This window comes from Achroia grisella, unplaced genomic scaffold (genome assembly GCF_030625045.1).
Source record: "Achroia grisella isolate CSIRO2021 unplaced genomic scaffold, CSIRO_AGI_Agris_v1 utg874, whole genome shotgun sequence".
In the NCBI taxonomy this organism is placed as follows: domain Eukaryota; kingdom Metazoa; phylum Arthropoda; class Insecta; order Lepidoptera; family Pyralidae; genus Achroia; species Achroia grisella.
Window position 1 is genome coordinate 6,891,527 of NW_026713051.1, and position 24,008 is coordinate 6,915,534.

Consider the following 24,008-nt stretch of genomic DNA (forward strand, 5'->3'; position numbering starts at 1 on the left):
GACTGGTGCACAAGTAAGACTCTTAATTGCAACCAGCTGAGTCTTACTACTCAAGCACGATCGACCTAGCAAAGCAAAGAGCCATGTACTCCGAATTCTACCAATTTTTGGACAGTGCTCCGTAATTGACCTTATGGAATGGTTTAGAGAAATCCGTGTAGATGGTGTCCACCTGTAATGTTTCTGTAGGAGCCGTGCAAAGGTTGTTCGAATATTCTGATACATATTTTACAAAAATATCACGCAGTCACTCGTTCACAGCTAACACCCTAAACTGAAATGGAATAATGGCTACATTGTACTAATTGGGAATCTTTTTTTAGAGCTTGGTGTATAAACACGGTCGTTCTGCTTATTAAAATATTGCGCAATTAAGAATTCTGTGATCTCCTTTTGCGTACTGCTTAAGCAGTCGTTTTGATTTTACCATCATATTATTTTTTAAATTATCAGTTGCGTAATGACCAGTCCATCTCTTATAAGGATGTATATTTTATAAGGCTGCTGTCATATTTTAAAATACTTGAGATAGTTCGAAGCATGATTCATGGCTATCTTATCTCACGATATAGAAGCATTTGATTTGTGACAGGATTTCTTCGAATTCTTGTCATTACCACTTTGATTGCCATTTTCGTACAAATATTGCGTGGACGATCAGATCTTTTTCTGTCAAAAACAGAGGTTATGTTGTATGTATCAATTGCCTGACAATTGATACATACAACATAACCTCGTCATAACAACATAACCGTCAATTTGGTATCGATTCTACTACGGGTATGTATCATACATGTTCGTTGCAAGCAGACATAAAAAATTATATCTCCTCTTCCTCTTACACTTCTTGAACTGAATGCCTCCGTACTTTATTTTAACGCCAATTTTTTTTATGGATAATTCACACAGCGCCCACTACACTATAGTCGGGACGGAATACGAAGATTTGTCCTTTTCATTAGTACAATTCATGTATATACAGCTTAGTTACCACTTACTATCAGGTGGGCTGTGAGGTTTTTTGTCTGTCAGATATATAAAAGAACTTAAGAAAACAAGTATAATATAAAGTATGGTGAAAGCAGGGAACAAGTTTATTGCCACAACTTAATTTTTGATATTTTTATCCTCAATTCAGCAACATGGGAAAGGTAAAAAACTTTTCTAACTTTCAGAGGATTCATTCATGGCTATAAACATTTTAGCCTGCTTTGCTGCTTCCCACACACTAATTCATAAATGTCACCAATTCTTTTTCAGCAGGATGGTACTATTTTTTTATAGACCACATATCATCGCGATAGTAATCCCTTGAAGGTATTCGTTTCATTTCGATGAGTACAATATGATACCATTCAGTATCCATTGCTGCGGAGTGTGTTAGAAATATAAATTATAAACATACAAATCACTTACGATCTTTGGGATCTATAAGTCGGCGTAATAAACCACTCTAATACGCTGAGTAGGAGTACGCTGTAAGCTTTTTAGTTAAACCAATCGCAAAGCAGAGAAATCACTGGTAATGTTTTCGTTACGTATGTATCAGCAACTCGGTATAATGTTTGGATAGATTAAACAAAGTGCCGTCTCTCTCGCTCTGATTAAAGAAATCTTATTAATTATAAACGCGAAATTTTATGTTTGTTACTTTTTTACGCAAAAACTATGGAATGGATTTTGATGAAACTTAACAGTAATATAGGTTATATACCAGAATAACATATAGGATATAAATTTAAAGCGGGTGAAGCCGCGGGCACAGCTAGTATAAATATAGTTATTCAAAGAAACAATGTATATTTTTATAGTTAATAGTTAGTTAATATTTTGATTCCATCACCACATTCGAAATACAGCAACACCATCAAAACGTTTTGGGGAGAAATTCGGCTTGTGCTGTACACATGTTGTACAAATTTTCATTATTTTGAATAAACACAAAAAAAGAATACAATCAAAGTCAAACTTCTAGCGATCTTACTTATGTAGGACTATTATGAATTGTTAAATATACATAGTACAGTCCTATAATATGTATTTCTATTGATTGTAATCGAAAAAAAAAAACGCCAAAACATTTAAAAATAACTTTTTATATAACTATTATATGATTCTTTTGGTCATGGCAAACTACAAAAGAAACTAGGATATAACCATGAATCTATCCCTTACCAAAATTCCAAGTCACTTTAAAGATTAATATTACTAAATATCAGTTTAACAAAAATCTCGTTAACAGTCAGTTCTATTAAAAACATATTAGATATTTTTGGAATTTCCATTGGAAAAAAGGATGATGATGAAGATTTTCTTTTTTGTCTCGCTTTTTTGTAATCGCTACTCTGATTTGTACGTTTATATTCACTAATATATTTTAATAATAAAATTTAAAACTTCGTTACTATTTTCTTCGCCAGAGCATGACAGGACGCAAACGGTTAGACGCAAGCGCGTGAGGTTAGCTGTGCCTAAATAAGAAATTCTCGCACATCTTTCTTAATTATAATTATTGACGCCCATTAGTTTCTCTCTTTTCGTAGATAGGCAAGGTATATTCAAGTTAGAACTTTGAAGTAGCTTAATTATATATATGTTTGGCAAAACCGCTCAGCGGATATACTAATATCAGTTATAATGCTTAGAATTACTAATTTAAAAAGTTTTATATATTATATAGTTTATATATGAGTATACATGTGCAAAATAAAAAGTTAAAAAACTTATAAAGCTTATATACTTGAGTAAGATCAGAAATGCACTAAGATGTTTAAACTATAATTTTACAGATATATAGATAGATAAGAATATTATTTTTATCTTAGTACAGACATATAGGATATGAATGACAAGCGATAGAAATTATAGAATATTTAGAGACTATTGAATGAGGTTAAACTTACATATGTGTGCCAGAAGAATATAATGAGCTATGTGCGCTAAATTACTGACTTTCAGCTATGACCGTGAGGTAGTATTTTACACCACTTAAAAATCTGATGGATAAGAGTAGAATAAAAATACATCTTTTTCGTTTCATTCCAATCGAGTAAAAAAGTTCTAAATCACAAGCACGTCTAGAATACAATATTATCTGTTATACACCACACAGTCTCTGTGCCAGGGACACCTTGATTGACCGAGTTTAAAAATTATTTATGACCTACCGCATGCTAAACCCGATGTGCATGCAATGAAATGGAGGCGATTCCATTAATATTAAAATATATAGAATACATTCCAGTTTATTGATATTTTACAGAAAGCTATTTTACTGTTTATTCAGGTCTGGAAATTAGCTTTTGGTTAAAAAAAAGTTTGACAATAATATATATGACAAAACGAAAAAAAAAACGCACTTCCCACATCTGTAAATGATAGTCCTCTTAATAGCGATAATAAGAATATTTTATAGATATACATAAATAATGTGCAGCTAAAGATTCCTCTGTACACAGCGAATGGAATGGAGGTACAATGGAACTTACTGTTATTTCAGAGAAAATTCAAATAGAATGATTATAATTGTTTTTAATCATTTTATAGATTTGATTGAAGTTTCATGACGTATACTATTAATTAATATTAATCATATATCGTATTTTTTTTATATACTATATGCTAAAACAAACAAAAGAGAATCCGACACGGTGGAATATGGTTAGCAATTACCAGGAATTTATAGACGAGAAGGGAATCGATGAATGGGTGATAGCTCTATCATTATTTGCGGTACATAGACATAGGCTTTAGGAAAGTCCGAGATAAGGCAGGCCATACGTGCGTTATGTACATTGCTACAGCTCATGACAAACATTTATCCATCAGTATTATAACAAATAAGGGAACTAGCATCTTGTAGGTTATTACCTCTTTGTAGAATTTTGAGTTCTATGTTACCGACACAATCAAAACTTTGGGTGTCAATTTATAATTTTGACTTACCCTCAGGTCAATACCCCACATTTATGTGGGTTTCAAATATAGCCAGTGAAATGTGGGTAAGTCAAATGACAATGACGGCAAAGCCTCTGAGTATTGGGTTACAAGGGTTACCCCAGTATGGGTACCCATAGGCATTGTCAGTTGTGATGGTATATTATTATTCCATAAATAAAGACACCGAACGATATATACTATATACGCCTATAATTCTATAAATAATGTAAGACAGTAATAAGATGCAAAAGGCATGACAAGTGATACCTCATTACCGTGTAAATTATACCTTCATGAGTACTACTTACGACACGATAGTTTAAAAATTCTGACTTTCCCAGGTTGAGTAGTGAGAGTAAATTTTATAGTTTCACGTCTAGCATAATATAAAGAGATATTCAATTATAAAAATACTTATCAATGTAATATAAATCTACATTATTACGAGGGAGATATCATTCATTTCATTAAAAGAATTGTACTGAGGTAGACTGTAAAAACTCGACTACGTGTATGCCTCAATCTATCTTATTTCAGCCGCCACGCAGCTTGCTTTCTATGCTGAGTGTCAGTGGAAGGGTGAAGATGAGGAATTTAAATTACAGAAATTAGAACCATAACATCTTAGTCTTCTGGAATGGAATGAGTGGTATTACGGGCGTCACATGATAACGTAATGTCCGTGAAGCTACTAAAACATACGAAATAGAGAACGCTGTATATTTTGCATAATATATCTCTAATGGGTTAATAATACCTATAGTTCGTAGTAATAATCTAATGAGCATATTTCACAAGCAGAGCCTGAAGAAAGATCTAGTCACTATATATCTAGATCAATTATGCGTAGTAATAGACGAATTCGAAGTACATTTCTAGTACTTACAAAATCAATAAACAATGGTACCTTTTCAATGAGTGAACACTGTAATAGTAGGGTGTAATAGAAATAATCTTTGCTCAAATAAACTTAATAGAAGCAATTTTGAATAGTGATTTTTATGATTATACTGCTTCATTGGTAATGCAAATTCTGAGAACAGTACAGGTGTGTATAAATAAAAAGACAAATGCGCAGGCATACTCCACATAAAGTGGTAGACTGAACTGAATGCAGTCAATTACTTTATAAGTTCGTATTAGTATACCTACGACAGCAACATATATTTATACGCGTAATATCGTTAATTCCTCCGTGCTAATACTAAAAAATCAATTCACAATATTTGACAAAAACATTCATTAATTGATTATTACATGTAAACGCCGTTTGAAACTTGTAATAGCTTGAATCTTTTTTTGAATGTTGTACTTTGCATTATCTGGCGTTTTAATTTTTGTACTATAAATAGTATAAGCAGAATCAAAAGACAAATCATGCAAAATATTGCATCCGGAATCTGGATAGGCCCACTTGTTCTCTTCACAACCCGATTTCTCCTCACAGCATTACAAGTGAAGTTAAAGAAGTTGTTAAGATATGTAATCTTAGGAAACGCTGTCATAACGATTTTGTACGAAGTTCTGGATCTAACAGACTCTTTAATATAATCTTTTAAAGAGATATCGAGAGAAAATTCACAAACAAAAATATGAGCTTTATTCTATACATATATTATGTAGATGGGCTCTTGTCTGATGGTTCGTTATCATTTTTACCATCAGCCAATAGCAAACGGTCGGTGGCCAGTTTCTACATTAGATCAAATACATCCACCCACCCACCACCGTAATGAAATTATGTCATTTCATCACAATGATCACTGTGTACCCCATTTGAGATTACAGGCATTCCGATTTTACATTACATACTATAATTATAAATGCGAAAATGTCTGTCTGTTTCTTACCTTTTCAGGTTTAAGCGACTCCAAAGAATCTTGAATGGAAATCGTAAAGACAAATTGGTATATATGTACATTGTACGTACATATGTATATATGTATTATATATTTCTCAACGTCTGTAAGTATTACCGTGCTGAAATCGACCAGCTACTCGGGTTTGTTGATAATAAGATGGTCAATAATTTTGCTATATTTCATAAAAACAAGTGGATATATGTTCATTATTAATCATGTCTAGTCAATCTATCCAAATAGGTTTGTTTACTAGTAATTTATGTTACGTCAGCTATATGTGTATATATACATATTTTAATCCGCCTGGAAGTTCTATGAAAAGTTTCGCCGTGTTTTTATTCATTGGAAAACGAAGCAACTTGTTAGTTTTAATTAGTGTACTACGAAAAAATTGTGAACTGTTGACGGGGATTAAAAAGTGTAAACAATATATAAATAATCCCGAAAAACTCACACAGCGCCAATTAGTCAAAAAATAATTGGAGTTTGTATGGACGCATAGTAACATTCTTTAATTACAAGTAACACAATATAGAAAACATTTAAACCTATATAAAAATAAACAGTTACTAATAAAAATGTACTACGCGGGGTCGAAACCGAGGCCAGAAGAAGGAAGCGCTAAATCGCGAAGCCAGACTTAAATTTATTAAAAGAGTTGAAATTAAATGTATGCCTTTACCTTGAACTGTGTGAGATACTCTTGTTGTCTCGTGATGTCGGTAGCCAAGATCAGGGAGCTAATATGCTTCTCCAGCCTGGGCTGAGATTCTTGCATCTCGTTCAGGAGGCCACTCTCCCTGATGCAGCTGATCGCTGCCCGCCAATGATGATTCTCAAGTACAGATGTGTTCTGTGCGTAAATAAATGAAGATTTTAATTAAGAGCGTAGAGGCTGCCATTTTCAAATTAACTGAATCGAACTAAACCAGGCTTATTTTCTAGAGGAAAACTTTGTTGTCTAAGTACTGAGGTATCCCAGTTTCAATTAATTATGCGGTTAGCAGTTTGCATTGCGAGCCATCTTCCAGTTTAAACTAAGAATTAGAATTACGACAGGGAGATTAAATACAGAGTATATCAATTGAAATAAAACAAATTGTTAAAACATATTCTAAATGAAGTCTTGAGGTAACAACACGAAAATATGAAATAACAACTGTTTAATCCTATTCTTTTTAAAAATTATTAAAGCGAAAGATGCTTTGTTTGTATATTTACTAAGCTTACAGTCTTAACCACAACAAGTCAATACTATAATATAGGGGGGAAGGGGATTGTTAGTAATGTGGATTGATAACCCCATTGCTAGCAATGTACCATGTCAGGTCGACCTCCACGCGGTTCCCCCTGGAAACCATCGTGTTAAATTCCTGGTGAATTTGTCGCGATGGGCTAACTGACCTGACCTCATTCTCATCTTATCATCTTCCACTGGTGCCCCGCCAGCGTAAACCGATAGCGCAGGCGGGTGCACTATCCCATTATCATCCGTAAAAAAAAAAAAAAAAATACTATAATATATGCCATCAAAAACATAAATGTGAAATGATAGCCGAGTTTAATATTATGATATATGCCGATTGTTGACTTCTACGACAAAAGAGGTGAGATCTAAATGGGTGCCAAGTTCAATGGTCTGTCCTGAAATGTATTTATAAGAATATAAAATATCATTTCTTCTTATAACTTAGGATAATATACTGTAGCCTAAGGTCATTTTTTCCTTTATATTCACCTAATTACATGCCAAATTTGAACTTCCTAGGTCATCTGGAAGTGGATTATAATTTTGACCAGTGATAAAAATGACGATATTTGGACGTTAATATCTAAATAACCATTTGAGATATGTTTATAAAATTTGGAACACATATTTATCTCGCAAGTCTCAATATATAAACCAAATTTGACAGGTTTATGTGAAAGAGTTTTTGAGTTATGAGGGGGTCAAAAGTGGCTCCAAATGGTTCGTGTAAATATACACACGGTGCTGCTCGCCAGTTCTCTTACTTGAAACTCGGCTTGACACGCTACCGCGTGTCTAGATGTCCTCTATTGCTTACTTCTTCCATGTTCCCAAATAGTTACAGTAATAGTAATAATTGAAACATCAAATTCAATATTTGTTTTACTCCAATATATATAAATATGTTTAAAGAAGTTTTACTTATATAATTACATAGTTTAAAACAAAGTCGTTGTCGCTGTCTGTCCGTCCCTATGTGTGCTTAAATCTTTAAAACTATGCAACGGATTTTGAAGGGTTTTTTTTTAATAGATAGTGTTTCAAGAGGAAGGTTTATATGTATAAAACATGTACACCGGTGCTACGCCGGGGTGGGTAGCTAATATACAATAAAAACTACTTTTTGACTTTATTAACTTTTTTCACCTCTATTTTTATAACTATTGTATAGTTTGGTTTTATGCTTAAGTCGCATAATAATATATCACTAGAAAATTTCTTTGAGGATAAATATTACAATTGTAATATTTATCCCAAAACATGCGGACATAGCCGCGGTTTAGAGAGAGCGAAGTCCCAATGGAATAATACGAGTATCGCAATGCAATTCGACTCGCAATGTAATACGACTATACGACGAACAACTGGATGAGATGCAAACAGCGGGGGAAATCTAGATTGACCTATCGTTGACATTATCGACCAACCGATTTCCTATTTATATAATTTACAATTAGTGGATATCTAGAGAGAAATTGTATAAATATGAAAAATATATTTGTGAGTCTATCTCACATAATTCGGCCGCTCCGCTGTATGTTTTATAAACTATTCCGGTTTGAAAGATATATCGGATATTAAAGTGAAATTACTAGTTACGGGGCATGATGTCGTGCTCCGTAATCCATAATTATATGATGTACCCTACATGTTCCTCCTGCAATACCACTTTTGCAATGTATATATTTTGTTTTCATTGTTAATAATATACCATATCATGTCGACCGTTTTGCTATGACAACTTCTGTAATAAATTCATAAATAAGGATTTGTTACATGATAAGAGGCTAACTGACCTGACTTAATACTCAGTCTTTAATATTCCTCTGGTAACGGGCATATCGTTTGCGCATCCGGAGAACACAATTTCATCGTCAGCCATTAAAAAGGCCAATAAATTACATATTAATTACATATATAATACTTCTGGTTAATCAATAAATCTCTGATCTAACAAAAATGAGAGATTTCTTGATTAACCAGAAGACAGTATTTAGATACTACACGATGTGTATGGATCACACTGTTGAAATGAGTAAATGCGTATTCTATTTTCCATTTCTGCTATCCTATGTCTCTTTATGCATGCTGTCACAGAATACATAAAAGGTGACGCTGTAGAAGTCCGATTAGGACTGAAAGTAAATTACGAATTCTTTTGGGAACGTTAGTAGATACCAGCTATGATTGGGAAGTGGAAACGTTCATTTAAAGAACAGTGAGTTTCTTTAATACCATATAAAAATAATGTAAATCTTTTAAATATAAATATAGAAATAGATATACGATAGTCACCGATTGTGAGCTATCAACGTGGTGATGAACACACCACTTGACATGCATGCTCACATTTTGGGTTTACATATAATTTGACAAGGAATATTATTCCTGTCAGATAGATTCTAAGTCACAAACGTTGCGGTTAAAATGAATTTGTTAATCAATTTGCTCTTATTAATTAAAACATGACGCACCGTAGACAAATAGATAAAAGATTTATTCACATATTTTGCTATATTGTTCAGTAAAAGCTTTTGTGCGGTTTGTCGGTTTACAGTTTGCTCTTATTAATTAAAACGTTAATCACACAACATATTGCACATAATTCTACGAGTACTACTAAAATTATATATTTACTATATATTATGAGTAACATTTTGCTTTTGAAGTTTGCAAGTACTTATTTAGCATCAAAATGAAATTCTTTAAGGGTAGCTTAATGAAAATGTTGGAGAGTATTAAAAATTAAAACGGTATATATTTAATATTATGGATGGGGTATTTAGAGGCATTCGACGACGTCATGAGTCACTGCTTCAACTGATATATACCTACTTTTGGCTGAGTATTCAATTTATGTATTAGGAAGCGAGCTTTATGCCGTCTCTTAGATTAATTTTTGGTTTCAGTTGTTTCCATCACCAGAGAGTCATTTAGGAATATAAATTGACACCATTTTTCTGTTACCGGTGATATTTGATTGCATGATTTTTTTTCAAACTAACGCATAGTGAAGATACCGAGTGACTCTGTAACAATAGCTCTTAAGAACATCACAACTAACATTACACTTTATATATAATTTTAAAATATACGTGTATTTCTGAGCGCTTATTCACATTTCATCAATATCGCCAATTATTTTTACGTATACGTGTGCAATTTTTTCAGCAGAAAATAATATGAGAACTGAGAAAAAATGTTCGCAATAAAAATTCCCGGTATAATTATTACAGTCGACGTTTTTTGGAACCAAATCTTAAATTATTATAGGTTTCACTTTTAATTAACTCGCGCAATAAAACATCAGTGACATGATAATAAATATGAAGTTACAATTTAACCATCTCTTATCGAGCTCTCGGAGTCTCAACTATTGTACTAATTATTTATTATATTACATTCCAGATTGAAGATGTTATCTGGCGGTCTATTCGAAGTTTCGACGCAAAGTTCTGACATTTTCTACTAAGAACTTAATTTAATTCTACCGGAACGAACTTTTTACAATCCGATCTGTGCAGTGGGGAAGATATTGTCAGTAATGAAGGCTGCTTGCTGCTTAATTACTCACATTGTATTATACCACATTCACGTTGTCTCTCGGTCACAATACCTGACTAATTTCTATAGCCTTGGTAACCCCTATTTCTATAGTATAAATACAAATGGGAGTAACAATGCATCATGAATCATAAAAAAACCTATATATGGGTATATTTAACGTTTTATATACTAGACTTAACATGCTGACCCGCGTAACTTCGTCTGCATCATACTTGACATTTATTATTAAATTTTCCCAATTTACATAATAACTTTTAATAGCCTATATATTCAGTAGTTTTTGAGTTAAAGTGTCATCCATACTCACCAACTTTCGCGTTAATAATATTATTAAGATAGGACTAGTCTCTATGATGTTTGAAACTTGACATAAAGCACCGTTCAACATCAATTAGATCAGAACATATGACAGATGTAATTTCAGAGTAGACCACCTGCATATTACGTTGGTTCAGGTCAATTGCATCAAATCAATCACACCTTTGTTTGTGCCCTCTCGTGTATTGGTTGATAAAGTGCATTAATTGTTATATCAGTCGACCATATTTTCTAAGGCCTATTCGCATGATGATTTTTCAAAATCCAATATATCGATGCCACCAGCCAGACATCAAATCTTGGCATGAAATAGAAATAATCTTTATTCAAATAAATTCATTACAAGCACTTTTGAATAGTCATATTTTGATTCTACCACTCATTTGGAATGCAGATTAATCACAAGAAGAATAAGCAAGAAACTTGTGTGTTGCTCTTTTTAATAGATGTTTTTTATACAAATAATTACACTATAACACGTAAGAGGCGATAATAAACATAGAAATCGCTACGCACTCATTATTAGTGTAATCAGATAATATTGTCAGTGCTATGGATTTAAAGTTTTTCTATAAAAACATTATTATCGTTAACGAATTCTTCAATTTTATAGTAAGCTTTTTTGCAAAGGAAGTATTTTATTTGACATTTAAATCTTTTTTCTGGCAGATTTATAGCGGACTCTGGTATTTTATTGTAAAAGCTTACGCAATTGCCATAAAACGAATTACTAACTTTAGTCAAACGACATTTAGGTAAAATCAGTTTGTTATTGTTACGTAAGCTTTTATTAGTGCAATCACTAACTCTTTTGAAACTGCCTATATTCTTCCTAGCATACATGATATTTTCATAAATATATTGAGAAGCAACGGTGAGGATATTTTATTCCTTAAAGCACTCTCGTAAAGACTCCTTGGATCCCATACTATAAATGGAGTGAATGGCTTGTGTGCTTTTATTCAGTAAAGAAGATACTATTAGAAAAGTTGCACATAACTTCTAAACTAAAATGCATGTGTCAGACATGCAAGGTTATGCATGCTAGATTTTGCCAGAGACAGATTGTAAGAAGTAGTCTGCGTAGGTACATCACCTATTTACGCTCCCAAGCAGCTAGTTTGCTATGTAAGGTATTTCGGTTGCAGGGACAGGTTAGACACTCAAATTAGAAGATAAGAGGTATAACATTTTTGTCCTCTGCAATATCAATGCATGAGTGGTATCACATATCATGCTGTTCATGTGTATAGGCGACGATTATCGCTAACCATCAGGTATACCGTCATCTTGTTTGCCATTCACATTACATAAAGACAAATTTGCAGTTTATGGGGACGGGGATTTAATTTTGTAATAACATACAAAATAATATTGCGTAACTATCTCAGAATAAATAAAAAGTTACATTATAATTCAAACATTCCCACTGGGCACAGGGTGTTTGCTCACGACAACCGTTTATGTAGTACATGACCGTGGCTTTTAATATTGGATATGTAACTAAAACAACAAAAAAGTATAACATTTCAATTGAAATCTCATATCAACTAAAACTCTACAGTTTTAGTTGATATGATATTTTAGTATAGGTATATTATATATATATTTTACTTTTAAAAGTAATATTACCAACTGACATGAATATCAGTGTATAAAATGTTCAACGTGAATAAATACTTTTTAGTTCAATTTGTATAACAAAACTGTCAATAGCATCATAAATTAACAGAGTGATCTACTTAATGATACTGTACACGCACATTTGCTAGCGTACATTACGTCCCGTAGTGATTAACTACCCTAACTTGTTGACAATTTTAATTAAACTCTCGACTGATGCTTCCCTGATGTACATATAATTAAATATGCATGCATAATTGCTGTTATTTTCCCACAATTTTGTTTAATATTTATGAAGTGGGTCAAATGAACGGTTTTTGTTAAAATAAATCAGTTCTATTACATACAAAAGTTAATTTGGAAATGGTAAAGTTTATATTATAGATTTAGACGATATAGATATAAAACACTTCATTTGTAAAAAAACATATTATAAAACTTAAAATTCGTAGCGCTGACATATTATTTGATTGAATGCGTAGCAATTTTTATTGTGTAATTATTTATTTTAAATAACATCTATTTAAAAAACACATAACACTCAAGTTTCTTTCTCATTCCTCTTGTGATAAGTCTGCGTTCCGAATGAGTGGTAAAATAAAAAAATATGACTATTCAAAATGGCTTGTATTGAGTTTACTTGAATAAATAATATTAATATTTCTGATGTTATAAAAATCTAAAATATTATGAATTTACTTTTAGCTGTTTAAAAATTATGGCATAGCACATTCCCTTTCTTTGCTATTTTAATTATATTAGTATATATTATAGTATGGGAAAAATCATTTTAATATATTTGTTAAAATATTTATTTAATTATTAAGATTTACTTTAATTCTTATATATTAACTAGCTATACTCGCGCCTTGGTCTGCGTGGAATTTAACTTTATTTTTCTAAAATAAAAGTAGCCGAAGTTACTCCTTATTACATCAGCTACATGCCAATAAAAGTCCCGTCAAAATCGGTCCAGCCATTTCTGAGATTAACCGGAACCATTATATACATCAATATTATATGTATTTATTAAGTTACATAAAAAATATAAGGTACTAGTAATATTTTAAGGATTATATAAAGTGAGTATTATACGACAATATTTATTATTAAATGGCTAACTTACTGAATTTCCTTTTAACTAAAATCTAATTATATTAATTATTTTCTAAGTAACATTTTCGACAATAAAAATAATTAGTGTATGACTTACTAAATAAAATTCTGGAATAAAACTACGTCATAGTTTGAAAAATTAAACATTTTTAATTTAGAAATTCCAAAACTGTATATAATTATAAAAATCCGAGACTTGTAAATTGGATATATGAAATAAACATTGTATCTATTCTGAGTGTCGTTGGACCGTCGTTATTAAAACTTTTTGAGAGATTCTACTCTTAACTATAAGTGGAGAGAACTCATACCTAAAATACAGGTTTCTACTAAGTGTAGGTCCCTGGTGGTGAACAATGTAAAACGAAACAGATACTTACATTGTATAGGGCGGCGAGATGGTTGGAGGTGGCAATGAGGAACGGCTGGTTGACTCCTGGGTGGTCCAGGTCATGAGCTATAGCAGCCAACAGCGACGCCATTATCTCCAACGGTTCCATATGTTCTCGAATCTGACATAACAAGATGAAAGTACAAATGAATAATAAACGATATATCCATATATATATATATATATTATACTCATATATTTAAAATATATTACTGAATAAGTTATTAGAGTTCTGTATGTAATACGTAGTATATGTATTAAATTTCTGCATTGCCCGTCAGCTGCCTTCTAAACCAGGGCTAATACCATCACACCTATAACATAGTTTATTTAGTTTAAAGATACTGCATATATACATAATTATATTACAATACATTAGGCCGTCATATTGAATACATTATGTTAATATACTTAATTTTGTTTCAGGAAAATTCCTCTAACTACACGTAGATATGGTTAACAGATTTCTTAGAATTAGCTACCCAAACACATGTTTCAAGAAAAATAAAGTAGGCCAACAATGGGCATATTGTGATGGTAATCACTGCACTAGTACAAACAGTACTATTTTATATTCTGTGGCATTGGGCTCGAAGTAATGTAATCCTGTGACGCCAGAAGTTACTGCATATGAAACGTGAAATGAAAATTCCATATTCTAGTTACATATTTAGAATATCAATCACTCAACCAACTGATGTCATCATCACTATCTACTAATGTGATGTAATCGTTTGATCAATCAATGTATACCTATAAATATATTAACTATCTTGTTCTCTCAAATAAGAAAATGACTGACTCATTATGATTATAAAAGTACTGCAAAAATTTGACATTTTGCAGTTGAGTTCCACATATAGGGTGACTAAATAAAAGTGTAAGGGGTAACCTTACACTTTTATACTACTCTATACCAGACTAAACGCCACATAAATGAAACCTAATTAACTTAATTGAGAATCAAATTGGATATCTGAGATTGAATTTAGAACTTCTGATACAAAATTTAACACATGACATATGACAGCGCGATTTGCACGAAAGTTGAAAAAATATATAATCCATTATTTTTGTTCAATTCGTTCTGTATAAGGTATCACGTGGGTTTGGTATACTTTTTATAACTATCCGTGTAAAATAATAACAAAAATAAATTAATATCATCTATTAGAAAGAAAGAAAGTACTACCATTACGAATGTTTCCATATATCCGTTGGCTAATAGAAAGAGTTTAGAAGCGAAATTGACAGCCTCAACCTTTTGTGTTCCTCATTTCATGGTCATCCGTTATTGGCCAGCCTACAGCCAAACGCGAATCATTAACACATGTAGAAGCACATTGCCATTATTATATCTTGAAACATATTTAGTACTAGGAACTCATCCGGCTTCGGTCGTGTGCGATATTTAGATTTTATTTTTAATATAATATAAAGCCAAGACCCAGAACCCGGGTTATTTGGGTCCCTAAAATATGGACGAGCGTAGTGATGGCTGGCTCATTCATCATACTTGTGAATGAGTGAGACTTTGAGTGCTTGTAGAGACTTTGTAGTGATTAGAGTAGACCTCTAATTACTACGTCTGATTTACTCTTATTTAGAGACCAACCAGTTGGTTGTATATTTTATATTTTGACTCTAATTAAGTAGTACTAGGGGCTAGATTGTATTGTCAAACATTTCATCTTGTGATGAGACAGCTTTCGGAATGATTGATAGATTCAAGAAATATGTATGACTATTTGAAAGAACAAATTTTAAGTTTATGTGAATAAAGAATTTTGTATAGCATTCTAACAATTCACTCAGGATACGGAAATAAAATCATTCCTCTTTATATGATATCGTTGTGCAGACTGTAGCACTTCTACAAATAAGGGGACTCTTAACGATACCTCGTTTCCTTCACGGATTTGCCACCAAGCGATTTAGCTTGCACTTTGCACCGTTAGCTGCAAAGTACGGAAATATATGTATTTCTAAAACAATTCAATTTGATCTGGACTCACAAAACATTTTTTGCCGTGAGCTTTTAATGTCTTTATGCATTTCCATTTCGATAATAAAATTTCAATAACTATCATGAACAAAGCTCTTTGTTGGATTATTGCTTTCTATAGAATTTTATAGTTATTGCATTCCCTATAATCCATTGATCAAATAGACATCTTTTAATGGAACAAACTTGTAATCTTCATATTCCCTGTACGGGTTTTTTATTTACAAAAACAACATCTGAACAAATGCTCCATACGCGCAATTGTTCAATTGTTGTTTTTGTAAATAAAAAAAACCCGTAAAGGGTCGGGTAATACTGTTACGAGCAATATGTGAAAAAATGGAGCATCTTAAAATAACGAATTTCATATGAAATTGTATACACCGTTGTTACCCAATATACGGTTTCAATGAGTCTGGTAGAATAAGGAACCAAGAAAACTGTCTGGCAATTTAGGAAACTCAGTTTAATAGTTCTCTCAATAATATATATAAATTTCAGCTTTATTAAAATGACGTAAGTCTATTTCTAAAATAGTATAGTTTAGGGGGGTCCGGCGGGGGGTCAGATCCACACTAAGTGTCTGGCAATGAGCAGCGCAAGTTATAATAATGCTACGAACAATATATGAAAATATGGAGTTTCTTAAAATAACGAATTTGATATGCAATTTTTTACACCTTTGTTACCTGGTACCTGCCACAGGAACCACGATCCAGGTTTCAAGTTTGGGGATCGTTCTTAACTGTGTTGGGGACACACATACAAGAACTTTCACGTTTACTAAAATGACGTATGTCTAGCCATCGTGGGCTCTTGCTCTACTATCAAAGAACGATGGAAATCTATTTTATGATCATAACAATACATGCTGTATTGTTTTCTATGGAGTCGCTAATTGAAATATCTAATTGGAAGATTTCAATATAATACGATTATGGTGGTTAAATACGGCTAATAATATTGTTTGTCTTTTATATAACAAAATATTCATTTAACATTTTTAATATTAGTATTATTAAGAAAATATATCATTATAAATATTAAGTCACTTTGAATATGACAATTATTAACACATAATTGGTTTTAAAGAGGATTCTCTTTAATTTTTTATTTCTTCTTTATTGCTATACACAAGTTGCCAATTTAATGCCCTATGGCCTTCTCGACTAGCAAATTATCGCGTAAAAGCAGAATCTAGTTAAAGGATAGTAATGAGAAAGCGCACACTTTTAAGTATTTACCTAACTTAGTTAAACACGTCTTATTCTATTATATTATTATGTAAACTATAATAATACCTAGTTTTTATGTGACGGTATTTGCAAAAAATCTAGCGTCCCACTGGCAAGTTGGACGCTATCACTCGTCATGCAACGTTTACCACTCATCCACAGTTGAGTATGACTCATAAAAATTGCATATAACACACATGAACAGCGTCACGTCATCACGCGAGAGCATCGTTTTCATCATGCGATAACATTCCGGAGTACAAAATGATAATATGATACGGGAGTCCAGAGTACACAAATTGGTTAGATTTGTCAACCGAAACACAGCTCAGAAAACCAGCTGATTGACATAGTTGGAATAAGAAACTTTATCATTTTCACAGATGCATTTAAACAATGCGCCAGCAATCCTTTTCAACCTAAGGAAGTCGCAAGAGACCACAACACAATAAAGTACAAACACCTCGTTGCAAGACGGATAGAGACTTTTTTAATACTATTTAGAAATGAGCAACTTCATTGTAAAACTTGTTGCAAGACTCGACTATGAGAACAAAGCACACTAGTACAATGTACATCAGTGCAAAGCAAGGAAAAGCTCGTAATAAAACCATATAAAATTAGTTAATTACTTGTGTAATAAAGATAGACAAGTACCAGTATTGTTCAGTTGTTCAGGACTCTGGATCCGAGCCGCTGGATGGTTCGGCGTATTCTATTCTTTATATAGTGGTTTTGTTACTACATTTTCTCTTTTACTTCTTATTTTTTTGATAGCTATTTAAAAATAATATAAAAATTATAATATGCGATATTATAATTTTTCTTTTGTCTATTTTCAATATTAGGTATTGTTAAAAATGTAAACTCTCCAATAACTTGTTAAATATTCTTTCTGCTATACGACACTTTCAGCTACACAACAGACAAAATAATAATATTACAAGACTCATTTGTGACTAATGTAATTACTAATGTAATTAATTTTATAAATTGAATTATTTCATAATAAAATATGAATTAAAGTATACAGATCTGATGGAATAATGAAAATATTACCCGATAATAAACTATTGAATTTCCAAAGATTATAAAATAAGCTTGATATATAACATTATCTTTAGCTATAACTCAAACGGTTTCACAATTGCCCGAGGTTCTCGAGGAAATTTCTAAGGTTTGTGAATTTATCACATCTGAATGTTACGTAATTACATAATGATACTGCATTTATTTTCTGAATACGCAGCGACAGTGTTAATGTAAATGAACAACTTCCCACCAAGGGAATAAAATGTAGTCAGAATATGAATATTATTATTAAATTTCTGCTACGTACGGAGGCCGCAGTACTGCGGTAACGTGATCAATTTAGTATTAAACCGCGCTTCCACCAAAAATGCATTTATAAACGTATAAATATGCTGAAACATTTTCAGCCACAAAATATGCTCATATATTAAACCATCATGGTTAAAAAATATTAAATATTTATACAAGTGAAAATTTCGTAGTTCTACAAAATACATTTATACAACGAATATATTATTATTTTATTTGCTTGTACTAGTAATTAATAAGGAGAGTAAGTTCATTTTATTCATACATTGTCTATTGTTCATGGATTAATATGTTAAGTATTTAATCGAATTAGGTGTTATTTTGTCAATTTCACTACTCGATGGATTTATATTATTTTATTCACTGGAAAAGGTCGTGGCGCTGGTCAGGTTTCCACACCGAATATTGGTAGTCTCACACATGTTAATTGTAGCGGAATTAAACAAAATAATATAAATCCATCGAGCAGTAATATGTTAATATATGTTAATAATATGTTTCGAGGTACGAAAATTCTGTGCCAACATCAAAATTGATACCGAACCTAATATATTTGTAGTTTACTTCAAAAGAATAATATCGGGTATTTAGGTTAACAATAATTTGTTGTATATAATCATAACTTTTGCCTCCATTTCTTGTGGGTTTTGAGTCGCGTTTCTAGTCCGAGTACGTACTACATTGTAACTTAATTGACTTGAACTTGAGTGTAACTTAATTCTATAAAATAAAATCCCTATAACTACGAACGGATTCCCAAGTATACCATAAGTGAAAGTTTAAGTAGATATATAGTTTTTAAGGTATCGTGTAAATTAGTTGAAATCTGATGATGAGTGTTAAAAAGTCCAAATAATCAAACTTACTGGGAACTTTAACCGAAAAGTCTAATACATTTGAGACATACAAGAAAACAACGTAATGGTGGTAATGTTTTTTTTTACTACAATAATTAACAAGGAATAGCATACTCCTTGTTAATTATTCTATAAAAAGACAAGCAACATACTAACTTTATGGGCTTACAAACTGTTAAGACAGATACAATATTAATCATTCACATTGTAACAACTCTTTGTACCATATAAAAATAATTAATATATTAGGGGTTGTCGTAGACTAAAAGGTAAAGGCAAAGAAAAGGCAAGCTATAGCATGTCAATGCTACTCGCTTTATACTACGCTGTCCACTGTTGACAGTTAGTATGAAAGTCGAGCTTGAAATATATTCTAATACAAGCGCGAAGCAAGTGCGGATGACTATTTTATAAAATGGCACCCGCCCCCGCTCCTTGACCTGCACGCATTGCATTATATCTAGCCTCCCGTATTGTTACTTTATTTTATTTTTAAACGACATCAAGAAAGGAGAAGTTTTTCGTTCAATAGGTCGACCTCCTTTTTGTTTGTGACTTGGTAACAATGGTAAAAATATACCTTTATATTTTGGAGATGGTTGTTGTTAACAAGTCCAGTATCTATTCTGTAATAAACTGATACCAGAGTAACTAAGAGAAATCCTCAAATATTAGACGCAGTTCTTAGGCAGAGCCTGTTCAGAGGCAGTCTTTAGGTTGTTTAGTTATTGTCTTCTTTCTAAATAAATTATTCAGGTACGTCTGAGACTTATCACAAATTAATGAGTAAACTAGTTTTTTCATGGCCTGAACACACAATTTTCCTTTTTTCCAGGACGTTTCTGAGGACCTATAGAGTTTCAGATATTAGCTTATATAAACCAACAAGTGATTCAAGCTTTCTGTTAGTATAGTAGAGTAGAGTTCTATCTGTATTAGGGCAAGTTTGAATAGTCTGTCTGTTTGTTTGGTTAGATTTCACGGTACAACCGCAGTTCTCTACAGCGGACATGTGTAACTTGGACTTGTGGAGCAAACTCGAGTGGAACAGGTTGAACTGTTTGTGCAGTGCTTGTATTCGATGCAGAAATGACAACATGCCAATACTGCCAGTGAACAAACCACAACTGTACACTGTATTTGCTGTATCTAACAGCGTTTGGTATCGATGGCAGATAAAGTTAATCGGTTTAGTACCTAGTATTATGTATATACTATATATAGTATTCTGTTGTTATTTAGGTAATAGAAATAGAAGAATATTTATTCAAATAAACTTAATACAAGCAATTTTTAATAGGCATTATCACAAAAAAAAACGAGCTCGAAACTTTCGTGTAAATATAATAGCTACTTGAGTAAGAAAATAAATCAGTCATAGCTATCAGAGCAGACCAGCCCCTACAAGTAGCACGAAGACAACAGTACGTATATACATATATAATAATGTGTACAAGTAATTTTTTTATTTTTAAAATATTCCATATTTTTATAAATTAGCATTAGTCCTCACACATACTACTTCTTGTTTTATTTTATATAGCTATAGTCAGCGTCTCGCTCTGAATATTAATGTACAATCAAAACTACTAAATTACGAACGTAGTTTTTTTTATTAATTAACCATCCGCTAAGGTACTTGTACTATGCAACTGAAAACTAGTTATAAATATATTAATTAGTACGGCTACTGGGGCGAATATGCCGTATTTTATCATTACACGTTACTATTATATACTGTCAGGTTAAGTGACTATATTTTCGTATCAGATGAAATTTGTAGGAAAATTTCGAAAACAGTGTACTCTAAATTGGATAATATACGGGTAAACATGTATGTTTTGTACATTAAATAAACCTTTAATATTTGTGGCCAAAGTGACCGCTACTCAACATGATGCAGCAAATTAATTGCTACAGCAGTAATAGTCTGTGGAAACCATGTATGACGTCCCGCACCATGGCAACAATAGAGAAAAACAAACAATAAATCTACCTATATATTGGACTAATATCGACTAAGATACGCATTTGTGTAAATCTATGTACGATGAAATTTAATATATACTTATTATATAAACATGACTTGTTTGATTATCAGTTCATCGGGAATCAATATAAATATATACATATTACAATATTGACATCAAAGTCAGACATAGCTCGAATGTCAAAACCGCAATTAAACCTAGAGATCTGATGAAAGCGCTGTTTCATATAGGGGAAATCAAGCATAAAGTTTGTAGAATAGTCATGAAACTAAACCATTTTCTGCAAGAAATAGGGAGAAATTCTGAAATGAAATAATTAATATCTTGTACTAAATTATTAACGTGACCGCGCTATGAGTATGCACGTTTTAAAAAATACTTTAAAAAGAATTCAAAAGCGTATAACATTTATATGTATGTTGTATGTACGTAACGATCATGACTATAGTATATTTTATATATATAATATATCAAAACTAGATAAAAATGGATACAAAAATACAAGTACAATGTATAATACAATTTCTGTTAAAAGAGCAACAATTGCGTTATATATCATTGAAACTATTCATTGAACTATAGTATTTGTAAAACAAATATGATGCATCATAAATGAATTGCATTGCCCTACTTGAATAAATAGACTTTTGTATTTTTTACGTAACTCCCTGGTAAACATGGTGATGGAAATTGCCAACCGTCACCCGTAAACGACCACAGCATCAAGTACATACAATATAATCCTGTTACCCTCGGTACGTCTCTTCATTGATATTACTAAAAAATAAGTTATCAATACTCTAATTACTAATAATAGTCTATACTACTGCCATATCGCATCTTTCATCCGAAACAAAATTTTCAAAATGCCTCGAAGCTGCCTGAAATAGGCGAGCAAAATGTAAACGGATACAAGTCGATACAAGAATTGACTGAATTACAATACCAAGTTAGAAAGAAAAATATTTCCTCATTTATGCTCATCCTAGTTCTATAGATCAGGTTGTCATTTGTCTTTCCTTTAGAGTCATTTGTCACAAATTCAAAAGGCGTGGCAAAAAACGTCGTTGTCTTCAATTATTTGTTGTTTGTGTACAATAGTAGTTTGTAGCATTTCACATTTAACAATTGATAATCAAAGATAGCAATTAATTTCATATCATTAATTATACAGGCCAATGCTAAACAAATAACTGTGATTGTATCAAACAGCACTATATAGTGCCAAATGACAGAACCTGTACGATGGACTCTGAAAAATTGAATACTAATTGATGTCATAAACAATACACAATATTCGTATTTAAGAAGACCAATTCAAACAGTAATACTCATGAATTCAACATTTTAAACAATGTGATGGATCTAATCCGCGACTATTTAAAGCAATATCTTATACCGCTACACCTATAAGGTTTAAGTCATTCGGCTTATATTTGACAGGACATTCTGAAAGCCTGAAGTATTGCGTTGGATTAGGGTACCTGACGACACAGGCTCACATGCGGGCATACTTAAAGTTAAGTAGAACGTAATTCGATTACATATCCTTCATGAAATATATTTTCATTATTATGTAATTAAAATGAAATAGAAAATGAAACAATCTTTATTCAAATAAAGGTAATATAAGCATTTGTTATAATTCATATTTATTTTTATTCTAACACTCATTCACAACCTAGTCTCTTCACAAAAAGGAAAAAGAAACTTGCGTGTTACTTTTTAAAATAAATACACATTAACAAGGAGGAGGCACAACGTAAAAACTGCTATGCATTAATTATTTATGCAATGAATTTTTTTTTGTACAAAAACATGATTATCTAATTTGAAAAATTTTATATATAGTCTTTTAAAGACTAAAAATTGTTTTATGCATCATTTGAATCTTTTTTTAAGCTGTTGACCCATTTATGGTAAATGGTAAACGTATTCCATGAACAGCAATCCGACAACCGTTTTTTTCTTTTTTTTATTACAAATGGGCTTTGCCTTGCTCATCTGGTAAGAAATGTTGGCGAAACCTAGGATGTAGCGCGCTTACTCAAAAGAAATCTATTCACAATAGACTTAGACCGAAAGATAGGGGTACATCTGCTTGGCTGCTGAAATTGGCAGACGAAATTGTATAAACTGTAGGTTTGGAGCTACCGTAGGCCGCAATTCTATGGTTTGAAGTCAAATATCTACAATGAAACATCTACAGGTACCAAGCAAGAGACCTAACCGCTGAATAAAAAATAAAGTCTACATCGGTAAATGTAAAAAAGCAAATAAATAAAACTTTTAAAAAAGTTGTTTCACATATTTTAACTGCCAGTATGGACGATCGGTTTCGATTCCTCGCACGGTACTAATTTGTACTCACGTGTATGATTGTTTGAATCTGTCTGAGTGTTTGCTATGTATAATAAGTTTTTATTTAGAAAAAAAAATATATATCATCTGTCTAGTACCTATAACACATACTAACGCTCAGCTTAGCTTGGCACTAGACGACGCTCTGTAAAT

General features: G+C 32.0%; 1 protein-coding gene across 1 annotated transcript in view; it reads right to left on the minus strand.

The window, feature by feature from the left end:
* The window catches only part of LOC131853035 (dual specificity calcium/calmodulin-dependent 3',5'-cyclic nucleotide phosphodiesterase 1C-like), a 125,190-nt gene that overhangs the window by 21,207 nt on the left and 79,975 nt on the right, over positions 1 to 24,008 (minus strand). Inside the window, exons 6-7 of the mRNA XM_059203828.1 lie at positions 14,055 to 14,186; positions 6,484 to 6,654 (exon numbers count right to left, since the gene is read on the minus strand). Of these exons, the coding sequence (XP_059059811.1) occupies positions 6,484 to 6,654; positions 14,055 to 14,186 (303 nt within the window). The remainder of the gene's footprint in view (positions 1 to 6,483; positions 6,655 to 14,054; positions 14,187 to 24,008) is intronic.